The sequence below is a fragment of the Marmota flaviventris genome, chromosome 8, assembly GCF_047511675.1.
Source record: "Marmota flaviventris isolate mMarFla1 chromosome 8, mMarFla1.hap1, whole genome shotgun sequence".
NCBI lineage: Eukaryota > Metazoa > Chordata > Mammalia > Rodentia > Sciuridae > Marmota > Marmota flaviventris.
The window spans coordinates 2,731,479-2,750,244 of NC_092505.1; the positions used below are offsets into that span (position 1 = coordinate 2,731,479).

General features: G+C 46.1%; 1 protein-coding gene across 3 annotated transcripts; it reads right to left on the minus strand.

Moving 5' to 3' along the window:
- Positions 1-7,038: 7,038 nt before the first annotated feature.
- On the minus strand, positions 7,039-18,486 carry Ndufv3 (NADH:ubiquinone oxidoreductase subunit V3). 3 transcript variants are annotated; one of them, XM_027929121.3, is made up of 4 exons: positions 18,363-18,486; positions 17,017-17,137; positions 9,470-10,564; positions 7,039-7,301 (listed from the first exon to the last, which is right to left on the minus strand). In XM_027929121.3, exons 1-4 carry the CDS (start codon positions 18,408-18,410, stop codon positions 7,138-7,140), a joined length of 1,428 nt encoding a protein of 475 aa, XP_027784922.2. In that variant the 5' UTR covers positions 18,411-18,486; the 3' UTR covers positions 7,039-7,137. The 3 variants fall into 3 exon arrangements, with proteins under 3 accessions (XP_027784922.2, XP_071471103.1, XP_027784924.2); XM_071615002.1 differs by lacking the exon at positions 18,363-18,486 and adding an exon at positions 17,525-17,656; XM_027929123.2 differs by lacking the exon at positions 9,470-10,564 and having other exon boundaries at positions 18,363-18,472.
- Between the last annotated feature and the right edge of the window lie 280 nt (positions 18,487-18,766).

Genomic DNA, 18,766 nt, shown 5'->3' on the forward strand with positions numbered 1-18,766 from the left:
TGCTGGGTGCAGGAGCATGCCCCTGGGGTCCCAGCTATTCCAAAGGCTGAGCAGGAGGGACACACAGCTGTACCTGGATGATTATGCTAGGACCAATGGAGGGAGCCACCCATTACTGAACAGGAAATGTTTGTGTCTGGGTCTGGCTGGTTTCAGGGGAACAATTCTTTTCATCCGTTTGTTTGTTTTTAGATGGGGTCTCTATTTTGACCAGGCTGGCCTCAAACTTATGGACTCAGTGGCCAAGGGCAGGACGGTGTGGTCAGAGACCTCTGATCTCCATTCTGGGGCTTCTCCCTATTGTAGTGACATGAATAAAATCAATCTCATGCTTGGCATTTTGAGTGCTGGGGTTTGGACCCCAGGGCCTTGCACATGCTAAGCACACACTCTACCCCTGAAGTGCACCCCAGGCCTTGGCTTTGTCTCTGAAAGCTCCCCCATGCCTGACCCAGGCCTTCTAAATCAGAGATCAGCTCTGTAGCTAGTGCCAGTGGGCGGCTCCTATGCCTGGTCAGGTTTGAGCAATAGCACCCTGCAGGCCAGGGTGACCCAGGAAAGTCACAAGGGCTAACACTCTTTCTACATTAGCAGGGGCGGGGCCTGGTGGACAATGGGCTGGGGAATTATTTGGGGTTGTCATTGTAAATAGAAGGACTTAAGTCAATAAGTAGCAGGAATTCTGAGGCTGGGGCGTGTCTTTTGGAAAGGGCTCTGGAGGCTGCCCTCTCAGCTGCTGGCAGATAGCTCTTTCTCCACCAGCCTCACCCTGTGGCCTCTTACGGCCTGGTCACCGTCACCCCCAACAAGGAATGGCTCCCGCAGGGGAGCATCACAAGGACCAGGGCTGCTGCCAGGATTCCCTGGCATAGGCTTCTCTCTGAGTCACAATCAGCCAGGGAGGAACAGCTGCAAGGCCACACATCTGTGAGTCACTTAAAAATTTTATGAGTAAAAACTATCCATTACGCAGACTCATTCATTATGTATTAACCGGGTGCTCCACAGTTACTCTGCCAACAGCCCCTTTTTGTTTTATGTGGTTTTTCTAAGGACACACTAACTTCAACAATAAATTTAAAAATCTGAAACTTTGAATATCTAGTAACACTACCTAAAATTTTCTACTCAATTGTCAAATCTTTAACTCTAATGTTAATAAACACATCATTTGCTGCGAGGGGAAAGAGAAGTGGGAATCCCCTGAAAGTTAAAATCATGGAAAGAAAATTATACAGTTTAGATTAAATAACTAATTTTAAAAAAATACAGCAAACACCACTAGATACTGGAAAATAAACCTTAAACACATTAAAAGCGCTATATAAGCTGCCTCCTGCCTGCACAAGTCCTTGGTGTCTAACCACATTTTAAAGGACCCAGTGGCACAATGAAAAGGGAGGAAGGTGGAAACCAAACGTGAGGGGAAGAGGAGGCCCTTCTTGCAAGGCCGGCAGGCTGAGAAGGGCCGCCCAGTGTGTCTGGCGAACCCCTCCCCCAGCTCAGCCTCCCTGCCTCCCCTGCCCTCCTGGGCACCAGGGGGGGGGAACACTCAGACCCCTGGGGCTTACACCTCTTTCCTGTCTTTATTTTCTCCTGTGAATTCCATAGTTTAAAATCCTCCTGAATATAGCTTTAATCCTGTCTTGGGTGAACCCAGGGCCTCAAGCCTGCTACATATGTGCTTGGCTGCTGAGCTGGACCCCAGTCCCTGAAAATGGCTCTGGTGACCAGAAGATTTGCCCTGGTATGAGAATGCCCTTTCTAGAATTTCTTTTGATGGCTGCAGCAGCAACACTCTGCACATTCTGGGGAGACGGATCCTCCTTCTGGCCCTCTGGCTGGCTCAGAACTGAGGAGGATGTGTGTTAAGCTCAACATTCACAAATAGTAGCTGGACGGGGTGTAGCTCCGTGGCAGAGCACCTACTTTGCACTCTCTAGGCCCTGGATTCGATCCCCAAGCCTGCAAAAACTAATAACAACCTTGGTAAGGCTCTGATGAGCTAAAACATCAAGATATGCTTGTTAACCTGGGCTCCATTGTCTGGATTTCCTGACCTCAGAGCCGGGGGAAAAAAGACCAGCAAGTACAAACTCGTGAAGTGCGACTTTTCCCCCCAAGTGTTGGTCCTCTGGCACCATGGGACAGAGTACTGGCCCAGGAAGCTACTCTGGCGCCCTTGGAGCTTTCTGGAGGCCACTGTCCTGGGAGCCCAGGTGACAGGGAAGTGCCGTGCCTCCCTGCCCTCCTCCCCAGTTGCACTCTTACGTAGTTCATATACCTCTTTAAAATGACATTATTACACTTAACAAAGTTATTTCTTAGTACTATTACCAAAAAAATCACTAATAAACATAAAAAGGGGATCAGGGTTAGTAATTTGGGAAATACTAATTTATGCCAATTTCATATGTATATAATATATACAAGGAGATATTATTATATACATATGAAATTGGCATAAATTTAAATTTTTGATGCTAAGCATCAGAAAGGATGCAGAGCACAGAAACAGTAATATGTTGCTGAGAGAAGGGAGAATAACTGTACCTCTGGAAAAAGTTTCATGCTATATAGTAAAACTGAGCATGCATACACTTGATTTCTTCTACACTGATATATAGTAACAGAAATGCATATATATATATCAAGAGACACATATAACAGTGCTTATACCAATATTGCTTACAATAGGAAAAATGTGAGTTAACTCAAATGTCTTAACATAAAAAGGATAAAGAAACTACACTATGTAATTCATAAAATAATATAAAATGAACAAATTATAACTTTGTAACAACATGAATCAATCTCCCAAATTTTATAAAAAATGAAAAAAAGATAAAAATAATATGCATAGTGCAAGTCTGTTCATATAAAGTTCAAAATCAAAAGCACTTATTTTCAAGTGGTTCTGCAAATTAAAAATAAATATACACCCACTTATGGAGCTATAAAGAAAACATGGTAAGATGTTAACATTTGGAATCTAGGTGAAGACTATACAAAGGTTCGTTATACTACTTTGTTACCTTTCTGTGGGTTTGAGATGTTTCAAAATAAAAATATAGGAAAGTTTAAAATCAGACAAAGTGAATTTATAGTGTTTAGGAGTAGAAAATGATAAAGTGAATAATTATTAAAATTCAGATTAGAGCTGGGTGCAGTGGCGCATGCCTGTAATTCCAGTGGCTTGGGAGGTGGAGGCAGGAGGATTTCAAGTTCAAAGCCAGCCTCAGGAATTTAGTGAGGTGCTAAGCAACTCATTGAGACCCTGTCTATAATAAAATACAAAATAGGGCTGGGGACGTGACTCAGTGTTCAAGTGCCTCTGAGTTCAATCTCTGGTACAAAAAAAAAAAAAAAAAATTCAGGTTAGTGCCAACTCTGGGAAGAAGGATGAAGTTGTGATGAGGGAGAGCTTCCTGTCCCAGCAGTTTCTGCATCCCAGTGTAAGTGTAAAAACTCTCATAATTATTTGGCAAACTGTCAGAGAAATTCCATGCATTTTTGCATTCTGCTGTCATATATAACAAATTAGAATAAAAATTTTAAAAAAATCCATGCATTTTTATGGATGTATATTTCATAAGAGGAAAAGGTACAACAGTGTGAAGAGGTCTATAAAAATACTTTGTAAAGAAAATTGGTATACATGATTATAAAAGAATAAACCATTATTGCTTTGTAATAAGCAAATATAAGTAAGGGACTTTTGCCAGGAGGGTAGTTTACTGATTTTTAATACTAGTTACAATAATATCATCTTATTTTTACATGAGAGTTCTTATGTGATCACCAATTCTGAGTCTTGCTTACTTTGATAACAAATACATTTATGTATTTAGGTAAAACATTCTTTTAAATAATTCTCACAAACTGTAACAGGATACTTCAATATGTGTTTTGGCAGATATTATTCTAGTATATGCAACCTAAAAAATTTGTTCTAAGGAAACTCTGGATGAAAGTTTGATAATTATCCAAACATTTTAAACAATTTATATTGTTCATGTATATATTTTACATATTTTTCTATAGTTTCTTCTGATTTCATTAGGATGTCACAATATTTTTTTGTGAGCCCCTCAAAGGCAAAAGTTGGTCAAAATTCCCTATTCTTTAACTTTAGCTTTTGCAGTTTCTTATATGGTTGTAACCTGCATTATTTTCAAAATTTCCTGTCTTTTCTGGATCTTCATTAAATGGAATAACAATGTCTTCTTTCTTTCCACATTTTGCTCAAACTTTGCATAGATCCGAGGCCCGTGATCTATGCATCCTGTGGCAGGAATCCTTCACCGTGTGCTGTGGACATTGAACACTTGGTCTGAGCACTCTTTTCAAACTTGTCATTTTTAAAACTAAATGTATCCTGGTGCTTCTGAGGCCTGGAACCCGCCACGTTGCCTTCCTGGGAACTCAGCCCCTAAACCACAACCACCTCAAGTGGGGTGTACCTAAAAAGTTGCAGGGATGACCAGAGAGGTCCCCCCTCCTGCCCCCGGCCCCAGGTGTTGACACTTCTCTCGTGACCCGGAAGGAACTTCCACTTGAAGTTTCTTACAGGCCCTGAAGGGCGACAACTGCTGTGCTTTAGCTGCTAACTTTTTATGCCACAGTGTTTCTAATTCCTTCTAGAATAAGGGGGAGGGGGAGAGGAGACGGTGGGGGAGAAAAGGCTGGTAACAGGAGGCGCTGAGCACGGGAAGAGCCTGCTGGTCGGCCTCACCCTCCATCAGCCCTTTCCCTAAATGATCCACAGCAACCCCTTTACTAGTGGGGTTGACACACTAGCCTCAAAGACAAGCCTCGTCCACTGCCCTGTCTTAGAAGCTAAGGATGGTCTTCACACTCTTAAAAGGTTGTGAAAAGACTAGGTAGCTGAGACTGTGAGGGCCCCCAGAGCCAGGGATGTTCCCCATCCAGCCCTTAGAGAAAGCTCCAACAGAACCAGTCAGTCTCTACAATTTCTCTGGGGTAACCAGCTTTGTGGTGCTGAACTCACCTCACAAACCTTTCCTGCTTCCTGTGTGCACAGCACCTGCCAGGTCAGATTCTGCCAGGGGTGCTGTGACCCAGTGAACCTCGCCTGGCTTCAGAACCGAGCGGGGACCAGCAGCAGAACAAAGTATACAAACACAAGGCTTGAAGCAGGATCAGAAAAGCTGAGGCTGGCCGAGCGCAGTGGCGCACACCTAGGATCCCAGCGCTCGGGAGGCTGAGACAGGAGGATCGAGAGTTCAAAGCCAGCCCTGGCAATGGCAAGGCACTAAGCAACTCAGTGAGACCCTGTCTCTAAATAAAATACCAGATAGGGCTGGGGATGTGGCTCAGTGGTTGAGCGCCCCTGAGTTCAGTCCCTGGTACCTGCCTTCCCCCCCGCCAAAAAAAAAAAAAAAAATGCTGAGGCTCTCAGTGCCTGGGGAGTCACTAGGGCAGGAACCTGTCCTTGGCAGAGGTTTGCCTCCTCTGGAGCACGGGCATCTGTACTAGGCATGAGGGCAGACGTCTAGGTGACAGGGAAATATACAGAGGCAAAATAATGACCTTGTTCAAAGTGGTTTAAAAATCCAGCAGGAAATAATAGTGTCTACACTCTGGTTTATCAGATCAGTTTCTGGAATCCACCTTAAGAAAATAATACAACACTAATTTAAGGCCAATGTGATCCCAGTGACAGGAGGCCAAGGCAGGAGGACTGAGTTTGAGGTCAGCCTGGACAATCTAGAGAGACTCTGTCTCAAAATTCAAGACACAAAATGAGTTGCATTTCACAGGTGTTTCTGGCAGCACTTCTGGGGAACATAGGCTTCTTGGGCCACCACAAGAGCGTCCAGGAGGGTGAACTGCGAGGGTGTGACCCAGGGAGGCCGGGATGAGCCAGGGCCAATTCCAAGGGGAGAAGTGCTCACGCCTCAGTCTTCCTCTTCCAAGCATGTGCAGACCTCCTCCTCCTCCACCCCAGGGAAGCGCCGTGCGCCAGGATTCCAGGGGTCTTGGCCCCAGAAGCAAGCCATTAAGCCAGCCACAACCCCCCCAGAAGGGACTGGATGTCTAAGAGGTTGCGTCCAGTGCAGCCACCGCAGGGGGGCGGCAACAGTCAGGCCAGCAGGCAGGTTCCAAAGTTAGCCTTCTTCTGATTCAAGAGTCAGCTCTCCTTTTGGGAATGTGGTTTTATTACTTGATAATAAAAAGGTGATTATTACAAACTTGTTGAGTTGCTAAGCCTCTAGGGTGGTCATAAAGTCTGAGGTAGATGATCTCAATACCTGCTGTCAACACTGTTTTCTATTTTGGAATCCCCGACTAACCTTAAGAAACATAGGATTACAGAAATGTGGACTGTGAGCACGTCACTGTACTGAGTTTGCTATAGGTGGCCTAGAGGCCAAGGACCAGAATCCAAATGAAATAAACCCCAATTTGGGCTCAACACAAGACCATAAAAGGAAAGCAAAGCAAAACGTGGGTAAGCGGCCCACCTGTGTGACTCACCGGGCCTCCAGAGAGCAGTGACCAGCGCTTTTTGGTGCATATCGAGGGCCTCACGAGCAGCAGAGTCCTGAAGAGCTACAGCAGCTCAGAGCCGGCCCATGGCCACTTGGGGGCACAGCTGCCCTGGACAATACAAAACATCCATCTTGCTCTAATCTAACCACTGAAAACGTCCCAACAGAACAAAATCAGTCTGCTCCTTTTCTGATAATAAGATGCTATAATCTAATACCACGGCTCTTAGCAATGCAGTAGTTTAAATTTTAAGATTATTTCTAATTTATCAAAACCAGGCCTATAAATTTCGAAGTCACTACTGCCATTACCAACACCTCCATGTCAATCAGCTTACCGCCAGCTCACCCAGCACTCTCCCGTTCCGTGGACTTGTCCTGTTGGCCCTCGCCTTACAATGAAGAATTCCTTGCACACAGTGGACATTCCCGAGTATGTCCTACGAGGGAATGAGTCACCAGCAGTGTTGTCTGTGTACCATTCACTGGGGAGTGTAAAAGGGAACCAAGGACACACTCTGGGTTTGTGACTCAAGTGATTTTTTATTTTTGCAGCCAAGACGAGGCCGGGTCACTCCAGAAGAGGGCTCAGTGCCGAGGGGACTCACGTCCAGAAGAGGGCTCAGTGCCGAGGGGACTCACGTCCAGAAGAGGGCTGAGGCATCCTGAACTGGGAGAGGTCCCGGTTCAGGTCTAGGAATGTGTACGTGTTGTAGTCGTGATGCTGCAGGTTCTTGTAGGTGGTGGTGTCATTCAGCTCGGGGGGCACTGGAGCCTGGGCGGGCTCTGCGGAGGAAGCACAGGACAAGAGGGGCTTTCGGAGACTCATCCCAGCAGCTTCCACTAATCCTACCTGTGATGAAGGAACGGTCTACTTAGAAAGGAAAGCCCACGGAGGCACCACACCTTCAAAAGCAAGACAAGGATGTTAGCTGAAAAGTTATTCTAAAACTGTGGCCCTAACAATTCAGGAGTGATAATTATTACACGACCACCTGGGGACAAAGCTGTCACTGGGCCATATAAAATGTTCACCTCTCCCTGACCTCACCATTGAAAACTGCCCCAGGTTTACATCACAAGCCCACTAGAGGAGGGGACCACGCTGCTCTGTCCTGGTAATAAAATAATAACGACTTAACATCTCACTCTGTGTACTTCCAGGCCCCAGATTTTAAGTTTAAAAATGCCTAGAACCATTACAGAAGGACTTTCAGTTTGCATGAAGATGCATGGGAAAGAACACTACCTCTATCAGAAATCTGTCTGTACTAGAAATAAACGATTTGTAGCACTTCCCTAAGCAGAACTAAGTGAGCCTTCCAGTCTCTGTTAGAAGATTAGGAGAATTCTGGCATTTGGTGACCTTAAAACTGGAAGTGTTGGCTGAAGCACAAGAACACTGCTCCTCTGCCACACAACATGCAACAGGACAGGATAAACCTTGCAGGCAAGGTTTGGGCTGGAACTTCCATGGACTCTAAAATTCCTGGGAATCAGAGGTTGGGCCATCTCAACTTCTATTTGCGCTTCACCAAACATAATGCACACAAACTTTTTACTATTCTAATCAATGCCAAAAGCTCTGTTTCTCACAATTTTGCTGAACTAAACAAAAAAAAAAAGTCTTAAAGAACTGACATCCTTCCAACCTCAGCAAGCTGAAGCCCTTCAGTGTGCTGTACACACACCTTTGGCTAACGGAAGGGGATGACCACAGTGATACTGGGTTATAGTTGCCTCTGAGGGCAAAGAGATTCCCCCCACCCCACTGCTAGAGATGAACCCAGGGCCTGGCTTGTGCCAGGCAGGCACTCTGCCACTGAGCTACACCCCAGGTTGGCAAGTCGGTTTGCAGTCTGAAAATCCCAACGTCCTATTTTCACCCTGAGGGTTTTGGCACCTCCATCTGAGAGGGGAGGAATGAAAGCAGGAGCGCGAGGAGAGGCAGGGCCTGAGGTCGGGAGAAGCCTGGCAAGCGGGGCGCTAGAGCTCACGTAAGAGGGCTGGTGGAAAGGGAAGCAGAGACTCATCCTGAGACCGCATCAGGAGCGCACCAGGCGATGCACGTGAGGCAGGGAGGCTTCCAGAAGGATGAAACAGAAACAGGAAGGAGAAGGCGTTGCTAGCGATGCTCAAAGAACCTCTGAACCACAGATCCCAAAACTGAGGCCCTCCTGCTAACATCTGGCCGCACCCCCATAGCACATCATATCCTACAAGGTCTGATGCTCACAGAATGTAACATTTAAGGGATGCACTGCTTTCCTCAGGAAGCCTGTTGTGTTTCTTAGGTAAATCAGAAAAGGAAATGTCCTGTGAAAAGAAAACCCTGCAGTCCCCAGCTGCCTTCGCGTGACACTCACTGCTTCAGTCCCTAACTGCGAACCTTCCCCTCATGCCCGAGGGTGCTCAGGGCAATCCCCTGGCTTAGTTCACTTGAAGACTATCACTCCCTTATGACTCACTCCTGCCTACTCAAGCTAGATGGGAGACCAAGGATGCTCACAAGGTCACAAAATAGACATCTGGATGCCCTGGAAGGTTAAGGGTGGCCATTCTAAACTGACAGTCTGCAAAAATTATGCTGATTAAGAGGTTGTCCAGAGTGCCAAGGGCACACTCTTTCATTAAAAAAAATAGATATTGTTATATTGTGTGCATGTACAAATATGTAACAATGAATCCCACTGTTAAGTATAATTATAATGCACCAATAAAAAATTTTTAAAATGCTGATATCAGAAAAAGTAAAATATTTTAGGATTTTGTATAAAGATGTGCATTATCTGTAATCAATATGTACTTCTCTGCCTAGCTGGACAGCATTGCAGGCCTAGTTTCTACTAGACGCTGATTAACATAATATTTCTTTCTAAGCAAGCAGAAATTCAGAATAGTGTGTTAGAGTCTAGCCACCCCAAAGGATAAGAGTCTAACAAGGCGAGGTGTACCCTGTGTGTGGCCCTGGGCTTCCCCGCAGGGCGCTGCGTCTTCGGCGGCATCGGCCTGGCCCCTCTCCTCAGGCTGTGGTCCTGAGGCCTTCTCTCCAGAGACGTCTGCCTTCTTCACGTCTCTCACTGGTACCTGATCTTCCAAGATGCCCCCTTTGGCCTTTGAGTGTCTTTCCGTTACCTGTTTCCCCACGTTTTCTTCTCTGGCTAGGGGAGAAGAGGCTTTCCAACCAGGCCCAGGCACCTGAGGTTCTAGGCCTTGGGCCCCAGGGGCGGCAGCTGGCAGCTGATCCCGCGCCCTGGCCTCTTCTGTCTGCGCTGCGAACACTAGGCCGCCACTCTGCTGTGTCGAAGATCCGGCTTTTGTGCGGCCAGATAAGGTGTCCTGAACAACAAATGGCTTTTGGCTTTCTTCATCTGTCTCATGGGCACTAAATATTTTCTGCAGTTCTTCTTTCTTTACATTTTTCTTCAAGATCTCTTCACTGGCCTGTGAGCTGGGTGTGGTGGGTTTTGGTTTGGCTTCTTTTCTGTCCTTTACTGACTTGGTGGAGGGCCCCGTCTTCTTCAGCGGACGGGGCTGCCCTGGGTAGGTGACATCCATGGGTGGCCTCTGCACCCCAGTATTCTCTTTTGCAGATGCCGTGGCTTTGGGGTCTTTCTTCTCAAAGGGGCGGGTGGCCTCTGGCTTTGAAAATCGTCCCTTGCCTTTGCTCACCCCTTGGGGACCAACTTCTGGGACATCCCCCTCCTCGTCAGACTCTGAATCGGAGGAGCTGGATGTGGAGGAGGAGGAGGAGGACGACGACGAATCATCCCTCTGGTTCCCAGGAACCTGGTGAACCTTGGAGTCAGAACCCTGTTCTTGGAATGGAGGCAGGACCTTTTGAGGAAATTCTACCAAAGTCTTCCTCGAAAACCGCTGCAGGGGCCCTTCCTCTGAGAGCAGCATGCTGCCACTGGGGTGGGGGCTAGCTAGTGTCCCGCCTCTGCTCCCACATGGCAGGGGAGAACGGGGTGGAGACAGGCTGTCAGGCGGCGCAGCTGCTGTCTGGGGGGTTAGTGGCTTGACCCTCTCCTTTGGTTCCACTACATCTAGGAAACGGCATAAAGAGGAAGGTTATTTTTACTATTTAATGAAACAACTTAAACTCATTAGTCAAAGTCATCGACATTTCACTGCATATCAACCCATTACTTATAACACCTTCAGTGTGACCAACTGAAGACAAGTCCCCCGGAAAGGCTCTCCAGTGACACAACCAAGCTGTGTGCTTGGCAGCTAAGAACTGGAGATACTTCCCTCTCCTGCTGAAAACATTAAAGATGGAGATTTCTTTTTTTTTAAACCAACAGGAATAACAAACTGCATGCATTTTCTACACTGATGGCTTCTCTGGTTATGGTTATTTTTAAACTATTTCATCCAATAAAGATATTTTTAGATGACTACTGAAGTTTTATAATTACATAATTCCTTGAATCCCTATAATCAAGCAAATATTTGATGTTTCTCCAATATTAAAAAACAAAAAAACCAAACTGTGAAAGTAGGGCCGGGGATCTGGCTCAGCTGGCCTCGCATGCACAAGGCCCTGGGTTTAACCCCTACCACCACCACACACACACACACACACAAAAGACAAAACAACAACAACAACAACAACAAAAAACCACAACCAAACAGTGAAGGTACATACAGGAGCCCGGCAGGGACTGGGGTTCCCACATGCATGTGTGTGAGAGTGGGGGTGGTGGGAGAGGATGGTACAGTTCAAGTAAAACTGCCCTGAAAAGGAAGAAAAGTCCTTCACAGTCACACAGGTCATTTGGGGATTTCTTGAGCCAAAAAAAAAAAAAGTACTATGATACTGAAAAGGTCTAAATAATGTAATATCATAGGTATCACTTGGAATGGATTTTAAATTCTAAAAAAAAAAGATAAGTACTAATATAATAAAAGTAGTCTTATATTTCATGGTCATTGATGAAAAAATGAAATCAAGTAATATATCAATTAGAGCTAATTTAATTTAATTTTGTCAGCTAGTAATAAATGTTTTCTAACCACATAAATCAGAAGAAAAGTATAAGACACATTCTTAAAATTACCTTTCAAACTTAAAACAAAACTTTGAAAACTATTACAGGTGAGCAGACTTATATCCAGAGTCCTGGAGGCCAGGCACCTATTTTGTACTGAAAACAGCTCTATCCTACTTCTCTAGGGTAAAAACCCGTCCTCCCAACCACTCTGGCTTAGCAGTACCCAGCAGGGTTTTCTGAGCTCAGGAACCAATGACTAACAGACTGATATGGTGAGATCAAAGAAAAGAAAGAGGGCTGGGGCTGGGGCTGGGGCTCAGTGGTAGAGCGCTCTCCTAGCCCATGCGAGGCCCTGGGTTCGATCCTCAGCACCACATAAAAATAAGTAAATAAAATAAAGGTATTGTGTCCAACTACAACTAAAAGGTAAATATTAAAAACAAACAAACAAAAATGAAAAAAGAACAAGCCACTGGACGTGGGCCAGCCAGAGGGGGACAGCACTGTGAGGAAAGACGACCCGAGGACTAGTGTGGGTGACTGTTGTGATCACCCCAGCCCACCACCACCATGCCCACCAAGCCACGTAGGGACCTCGGACTCAGACCCTGCACTCGGAACCCCACCCCAGCAGGTGTTGATGCAGGTGCAGGGGACTTTCAGAGTGCACACACAGCTGCAGGTCACGCTGAACGGAAGGTGAGCAAAGGGGTAGTGCACACTGGCTTCTGCTGTGTCTCTGAACCCAGCTGCCCAGCTCAGAAATTCCTAACAGCTGTGTCTAAGATGCTCTGGACTTCAAACCCTGCCAGCCACTCACCTGGATTACTGATTCATCTCTATTTTGACTTGAATGAATTTTCCAAGCATGAAAAATTAAATTAAAAATAAGGCTATCTTACATGGGCTGTTTTGAATAGAAAGATGGTAAGGATCGAATCTTTCAAAATCTTCCGAGACCTTTGTGCGTATGCGAGGTGCTGAGGTTTGAACTCAGGGCCTTGTGTATGCCAGGAAAGTACTCTACCACTGAGCTATTTCCCTATCCCTTGCATATATTAAAAATTGTAATGTTATTAAACCAGACTAATGGTGACACTGCAAGAGTTCTGTTCCTGTTTCTATTCTCTAAAAATGCTGCTCTTACACTCACTCATCTTGGCCTAAGGATTTCATTCTTTGAATTCACAAGATAAAAACCCAGAAAGAAGAAATTGACGGTGCACTGCTGGGGTCGCTGCAACACTGGAGGGCGGGGCCGGCCAATGAGAGCTGAAGAGGACCGCAGCCTTACCCAAACCCCACCTGCCAGCGTCACCTGCCAGCAGAAGGGGGGAATTAAGTTTCATCCCAAAACTTGGGTTCCACTGGGGCTGAGAGTAGTGCTCAGTGATAAGAGTGCCAGCCTAGCACAAGGTCCTAGGCTCAGTCCTTAGCAGAAAAAACAAAACAAAGCAAAAACAACCCAACCTACATTATAAATTGATTTATTACCTACAGAAAATGGAAAGAACATTTCAGATGGGACTGACAATGATACAACTTAGATATTTGAAAAGGAAACCTTAAGGGCTTGGATGTAGCTCAGTGGTAGAGTGATCACCTAGTATGCCTGAGGCCCTGGGTTTAATCCCTGGCACTGCAAAACAAAACAAAACAAAAAACAACCAAAGACAAAAAAAAAAAAAAAAAGGAAATTTCATTATAAGAAACAAAAGGCATTCAAGTTTCTTTTGTCTGTGCTAGCTATTGAGAACACCCCAGGGAAAGGCTAACAGAGGACAGGAACAGATTTTGCTTTTTACCAAGAGCCAGTTTCTGCCCTGCCACAGCACAAGGCCAGCCTCCTCTGCATGGCTCAATAGGAAACCTGTCTGCTGATCTGTAGCTGCCTGCATCACTAACTAGCAAGCCCAGGGTCCCCACCAGGTCTGAGTTTCACAGTACAGAGCTGATGTCGCCTAGAAGACAGTTCTATCACATCAAGGAAAAGTGGTCTTTGCTCTGAACAGAAGTACTTCACCCCAGTGCTTGCTCTCATTCAATGTCCAGAGACAGACTGTGATAACCTCTGACAATGCGACAGTGGCTTTCCTCGAAGACAAAGTAACAGAATGCCTGGCTGCTAAATAAGCCTCACGGGACAGGTCCATCTCATAGCTCACTCGGGCACCTGTGGGCACTTCCTGCCTCTCAAGACCACGAAGCCGCATGAGATAAAGGTCTGTGGTCACCAGTGAGCAGTTCTCCTCACACTTCTCTTCTCAAAACAGAACTTAAGCTTCTTGATTCTCTCTTTGACTTGGTTGGAAAGTGAGGGCATGATCTTCAGGTTTTTAGCAAAAGCAAGGATGACTATAGTATTTCAAACAGATTAGTCACCTTAAAACACTTCCAAATCTTTTCAACAGATCACAAAACTAATTCAGCATACAAAGCACATTCAGAAGCAAAGGTCATCTAAACATGACATAGAAGGCTGAAGTTACTTAGGTTTTATAGGGTAATTATATGGTGTTTGACATAAAAAGTTTGTCTTTTAACAAACGCATGAGAATGGAGATTTTTCAGCAGCAATATAGTACAGTGAATAAGATATAGACTATGAATCACAATGCCTGGGGGCAATCCTAGACTCCCTGCCGCTGTCTCTGACATCTCAGCCATCTCAGCCGCACTGGTGACACAGGGTGACAGCAGCATCCACACACAGGCTTGTCTGTGGACACACAGATAATAAGGGGAAAGTGCTCAGAAGAGCACTTGGTATTATGGCTATAAAATAAATACATCAAATCTCTATTTCCAAATATCCTCACTTTTAAACCTGAGATAGGACTTGGAAAGGCCAATCAACTTTGGTTTCTCAGCATACTCTTTAAAAAGCCACACGGAAATTACCCAGCCAACTGTATACACTGACTCAAAGTTCAGCTTGGTGAAAGGATCCAGCAGATGACAAACCCGCAGAGCCACACATTCCCCAAGAGGGGCCCTGGGAGGACACCCTGGACTGACACTCACCTACTGCTTCCCTCAGGAAGTATGTGCAAAAAGAAGCTAGAAACTTCCAGAACAAGGCAGAGCAACTTCTGTAGCCTGAGGCAAGCCCAGCCAGACCCTTTGGCTAGAGATGTGACCCCAGGGTGAGTACTTAGGGTCCCCATCTGCACGCAGAAAACTTCCACCAGAACCTCTAAAGCCAGCTTGGGGTAGGAGGGTTTAAGATGGCAATGTACCATGGTGGGGAAGAGAATGTCTGAACCTTACACTTTCCTACCACTGACACTTCATGGGAAATGCAGGCTCCGTGCGTCAGTTTAGAAGCATTCTTTCTTTTTCTTTGTACAGAGATTGCTTTATGAGATGTAAATGTAATGTAAATGCACCCCAAACAATTGAAAGCTGTCTTCCCACCCAAAAGCCCCCTGTCATTTATGAAGTACACAGTTATCACATGCCCATGAGCCTAACACCCAGGGAGGGAGCACACTGGACACTCAAGACGGAAGGACCCAGGCCCAGACACCGGCAAGGATGCCACAGCTAGCGACAAAAGCTCCACAGGGGCCCAAGGCCAACTCCCAGCTCAGCATTCCCATCCCATGATGGCACCCCAACTGTCCCAGGACAGAGCACACGGTTCCCACTGACAATGTGGAAGCACATTTCTAAATAGGAGGCTCTGGGCTCTGCCATGATATTTTCAAATTCACTTAGTTCAGATTCATAAATCTGAACTAAGGTAGGATTACTGACACAAGGTTAAAATTCACCAAAGGAAAGGATGATGGTACTGACATAAGTAAAAAATGTGCCAGGTTGCATGAGGCCCTGGGTTTGCACAAACAAAAAGTGTAATACAGAATGTAACTTTCTTTTTTTAAGTACTGAGAATTGAAGCCAGGAGCACTACACCTCTGAACTGCATCCCTATCCCTTTTTAATTTTTTATCTTGAGACAGAGTCTCACTAAGTTGATCAGGCTGGCCTTGAACTTGAGGTCCTCTTTCCTCAACCTCTTAAATTGCTGGGATTACAGGCATGTGTCATAACTGACATACTTGTCACAAACATTTTTTAGGTGTGGTACTGGTATTGAGATTATTTTTACTAAAAGAAGAGTTCTTATGTTTAACACATACATTTTTAAAAATGCATTCAGATGGAAAAGAACATCAGATTTAAAAATGAGGCTGGTATAGGATAGAATTTTAAAAAGTTCCTGTGCAATACAGGCCTCAGGTCAACAGGACATGCAGAAACTACCAAGATGGTGAGGCTCCCCAGCCCAGGTGGGCAGTGTGAAAGTGGGGCTGGCACTCTCTACAGGTGCAAACTTTTAAAACCCACCAATGCTCTATGAGCAGGTCAAGAGACCACAAGCAAAAGAATCTAGACATTTTCAGACACTCAAACTGAAGAAATGGTATTTTGGTAAAGGAAGACCAAATTCAATTATCATCCTACAACCCCATATGAGGATCAAAGACCTGCAAAGAGAGTAATACTGCATAGTCTTTCTAGAGTAAACTAAGTTTTCATCAATAAAAGCTAAATTAAGTGGACCTAGATCATAATCAATCGTCAATGATGAACAAGGGGCTGGGAATATAGCTCAGTGGCAGAGTGCCTGCCAAGCATCCACGAGGCCCTGGGTTCCAACTCCAGCACTGCAGAAAGGAAAGGGGGGGGGGGGAGTAGAGAATAGAAAATAAAAGTAATCCCAGAAGAGAAGCATTTAAAATTCACTGCTGCATTTCTTTTTGCTCTCCAATGAGGACATGTTACATTAGTACTCAGGGAGGAGAAAAAAAATTAAAAACTAGTGGTAAAAGTCAAAAGGATTGTGTAAAGAGCTGGAAACAGGTCAGACATTGTGCCTTAGCAGAATGAGTCACAGTGGAAAACTACCTGCTCTTATTAATTCCTTCTCCACAGTCCTAAAATGATACCCACAATCCTGGTCTGTGACGGAGCAAACTGGGGAACCAGCACAGGGTTTCAAAGAGAGAGAAGAAAGTCAAAATTGGGGAGGAAAGGGGCTGGAGTTGCAGCTCAGTGGTAGAGTGCTTGCTTAGCATGTGTGAGGCACTGGGTTCGATTCTTAGCACTGCATATAAATAAATTGGAAAAAAAAAAAAAAAAAAGGTCCATTAAAATTGGGGAGGAAAATGAGGGTGTAGTCGCTCTACCTCACACTAGTGAGGTCCATAGTGAGGTCATAGAAGTGCTTCAGAGGACTAATGCTTGGTACCACTTGTTGGAGGTGGGTGTTTAGAAAACAAAAAGACCAGTTCAGGGTTGATGTGAGTCAAAGCACCGTTTCTCATGTGTTTGGTCTATCTGTCACAGACCTCATATCTGACTAAGATCTGGACATGGCAAGGAAGAAGAGCTATAAGTCAGGTAGCTAATAAACCTCATTTGCATGCATGGAAGGCTGACTAGGTATTTACTTGGCATTCTCTGTCCCTTATGATTATCATTAAAAATCTTACTTTTTGGTGGACTTTGCTTCTTGGGATTTAGTGAATGTCCCTTTTCATTCTTCCCTGATTCCGCACAGAGAGAAGCTGTAGAGGCAAATCCTCGAAATACTCGTGCTTCTAGGAGCACAGTCTGACAAGAGAGTTAATAAATATGGATATTTAGAGTATTATCATTTATAACAGTTATTACAACATATAAATGCTACATATTACCACTACACATGAATGTTCAAGTAACTAGAGGTTATTCCAATTTCCATAATAAATGTATATCATGGAAACGTTAGAAAATACAAAAAAGTTGCAACAAGAAAATGCCCAGGTTCAAGGACAATCACTGTCAGCATCTGAGTTAATAATGAAGGATGTCCTCCTGTGTACACTCTTGTCATCTCCGACTCTGTTAACTTTCAAAATACATTGTTCTTTTTATAAACTGTTTTTCTATACTTTGAAACAAAAATACAATCTGCAATTTAAAATGATGTACATAAATAATTGCTTCAGAAGTACTTACAATGGAAATGAAAAATACCATGTGAATTCACTCAGCAGGTAATCAATAAGGCCTGCATACTAAACAGTCGATGCTCTAGATGCTGGCCATAGAACAAGACGTGAAAACATCTGTGCTCCTGACTGTAAGCAGGGAAAGTATATGCACACGCAAAAACTGAAAAAAAAACGTTGGGAACTTAAAGGAGTAAATAAACAGTGGACACGACGATGGTTTCCTCCCTCACCTGTACTTTACTTAGCAGTGACTACTTACTGCTTCTGGGGACTGGGCGTGTGGCGCAGTGACAGGGAACGCACGCTTGAGGCCTGGGTTCAATCCCAGCTCCAAGAGGGGGAAAGGCAAATACCGCTTTCATAATAAGATCCATTTTAAAATTAAACTAGCGGCCTTAGCTTTTCACAGAGAAGGCGAGCCCTTCTTTCACGGCCGGGAGAGGCGACTCCTCAGTGGACACCAGGTAGTTACCGGGTCAGCCAGTGCCCCCATTTCACTTAACCTCGGGTGCAACCGAACAGCCCAGAAGATCCCGTGGTTGGTTGGTTTTCGGCTAAATATGGGCACTGTCCTTACGGGAGCCGCGCGGGTGGCACAAGTCACCGTCGGACAGCGGTTCTCCACGCCGGAGCGCAGCGGGGACGCCCGGGGAGATGCACACCTGCCCGCAGCTCCCCAGGTGACCCGGCCCGGCCGGGGCGGCGCCGCGCAGGGGGCCACCTCGCCCGGGCGGCGTCGGAGCCCAGACCGCCCGGCACGAGGGGTCCGCAGGTGCGGCCGGCGCGCGCCCTCGCCGGGTCCCTGCGCGCTCCGGGCCGCGCAGCGGCGAACTCCTCCGTACCTTCAGCGGCCCAGCTCGTCCTCGCCGCAGCACCAGCGAAGCAGCCATGGCGGAGACGCGCAGGCCGAGGTCGCACGGGAGACACGCCCCGCGCGCGCCCCCGCCGCCCCCAAACCGCCCCTGATCCCGAGCTCGCCAATCCCAGGGCAGGAGGAGCGGGGCGAGGGGCGAGGGCCTGCGCGCGCATCTCCAGCCGCCGGCTAGGCCACACCCCCGGCCAGAGTCTACCAATCGCAGGCCTCAGCGCAAAGCGGCCCTCCCCGGGCAGACGTGGACGCGGTAGGATCCGGTGAGCAGGCTTCCGCGGTGCAAGGTGCCCTTCGCGCAGCTGTTGGGGCCCGGTGAAGATCCGAAGTGTTTTGGGGGAGTTGCACCCCTCTTCTCGCTGTATGCGGAGAACGGAT

Excerpts from the sequence above, each read along its gene's own strand:
- Ndufv3 (XM_027929121.3), bottom strand. The coding sequence starts at position 18,410 with ATGGCTGCTTCGCTGGTGCTGCGGCGAGGACGAGCTGGGCCGCTGAAG. Across the intron at positions 17,138-18,362 it reads GACGAGCTGGGCCGCTGAAG|ACTGTGCTCCTAGAAGCACG; the intron begins GTACGGAGGAGT and ends CTCTCTTGTCAG. Across the intron at positions 10,565-17,016 it reads GAAGCAAAGTCCACCAAAAA|ATGTAGTGGAACCAAAGGAG; the intron begins GTAAGATTTTTA and ends GCCGTTTCCTAG.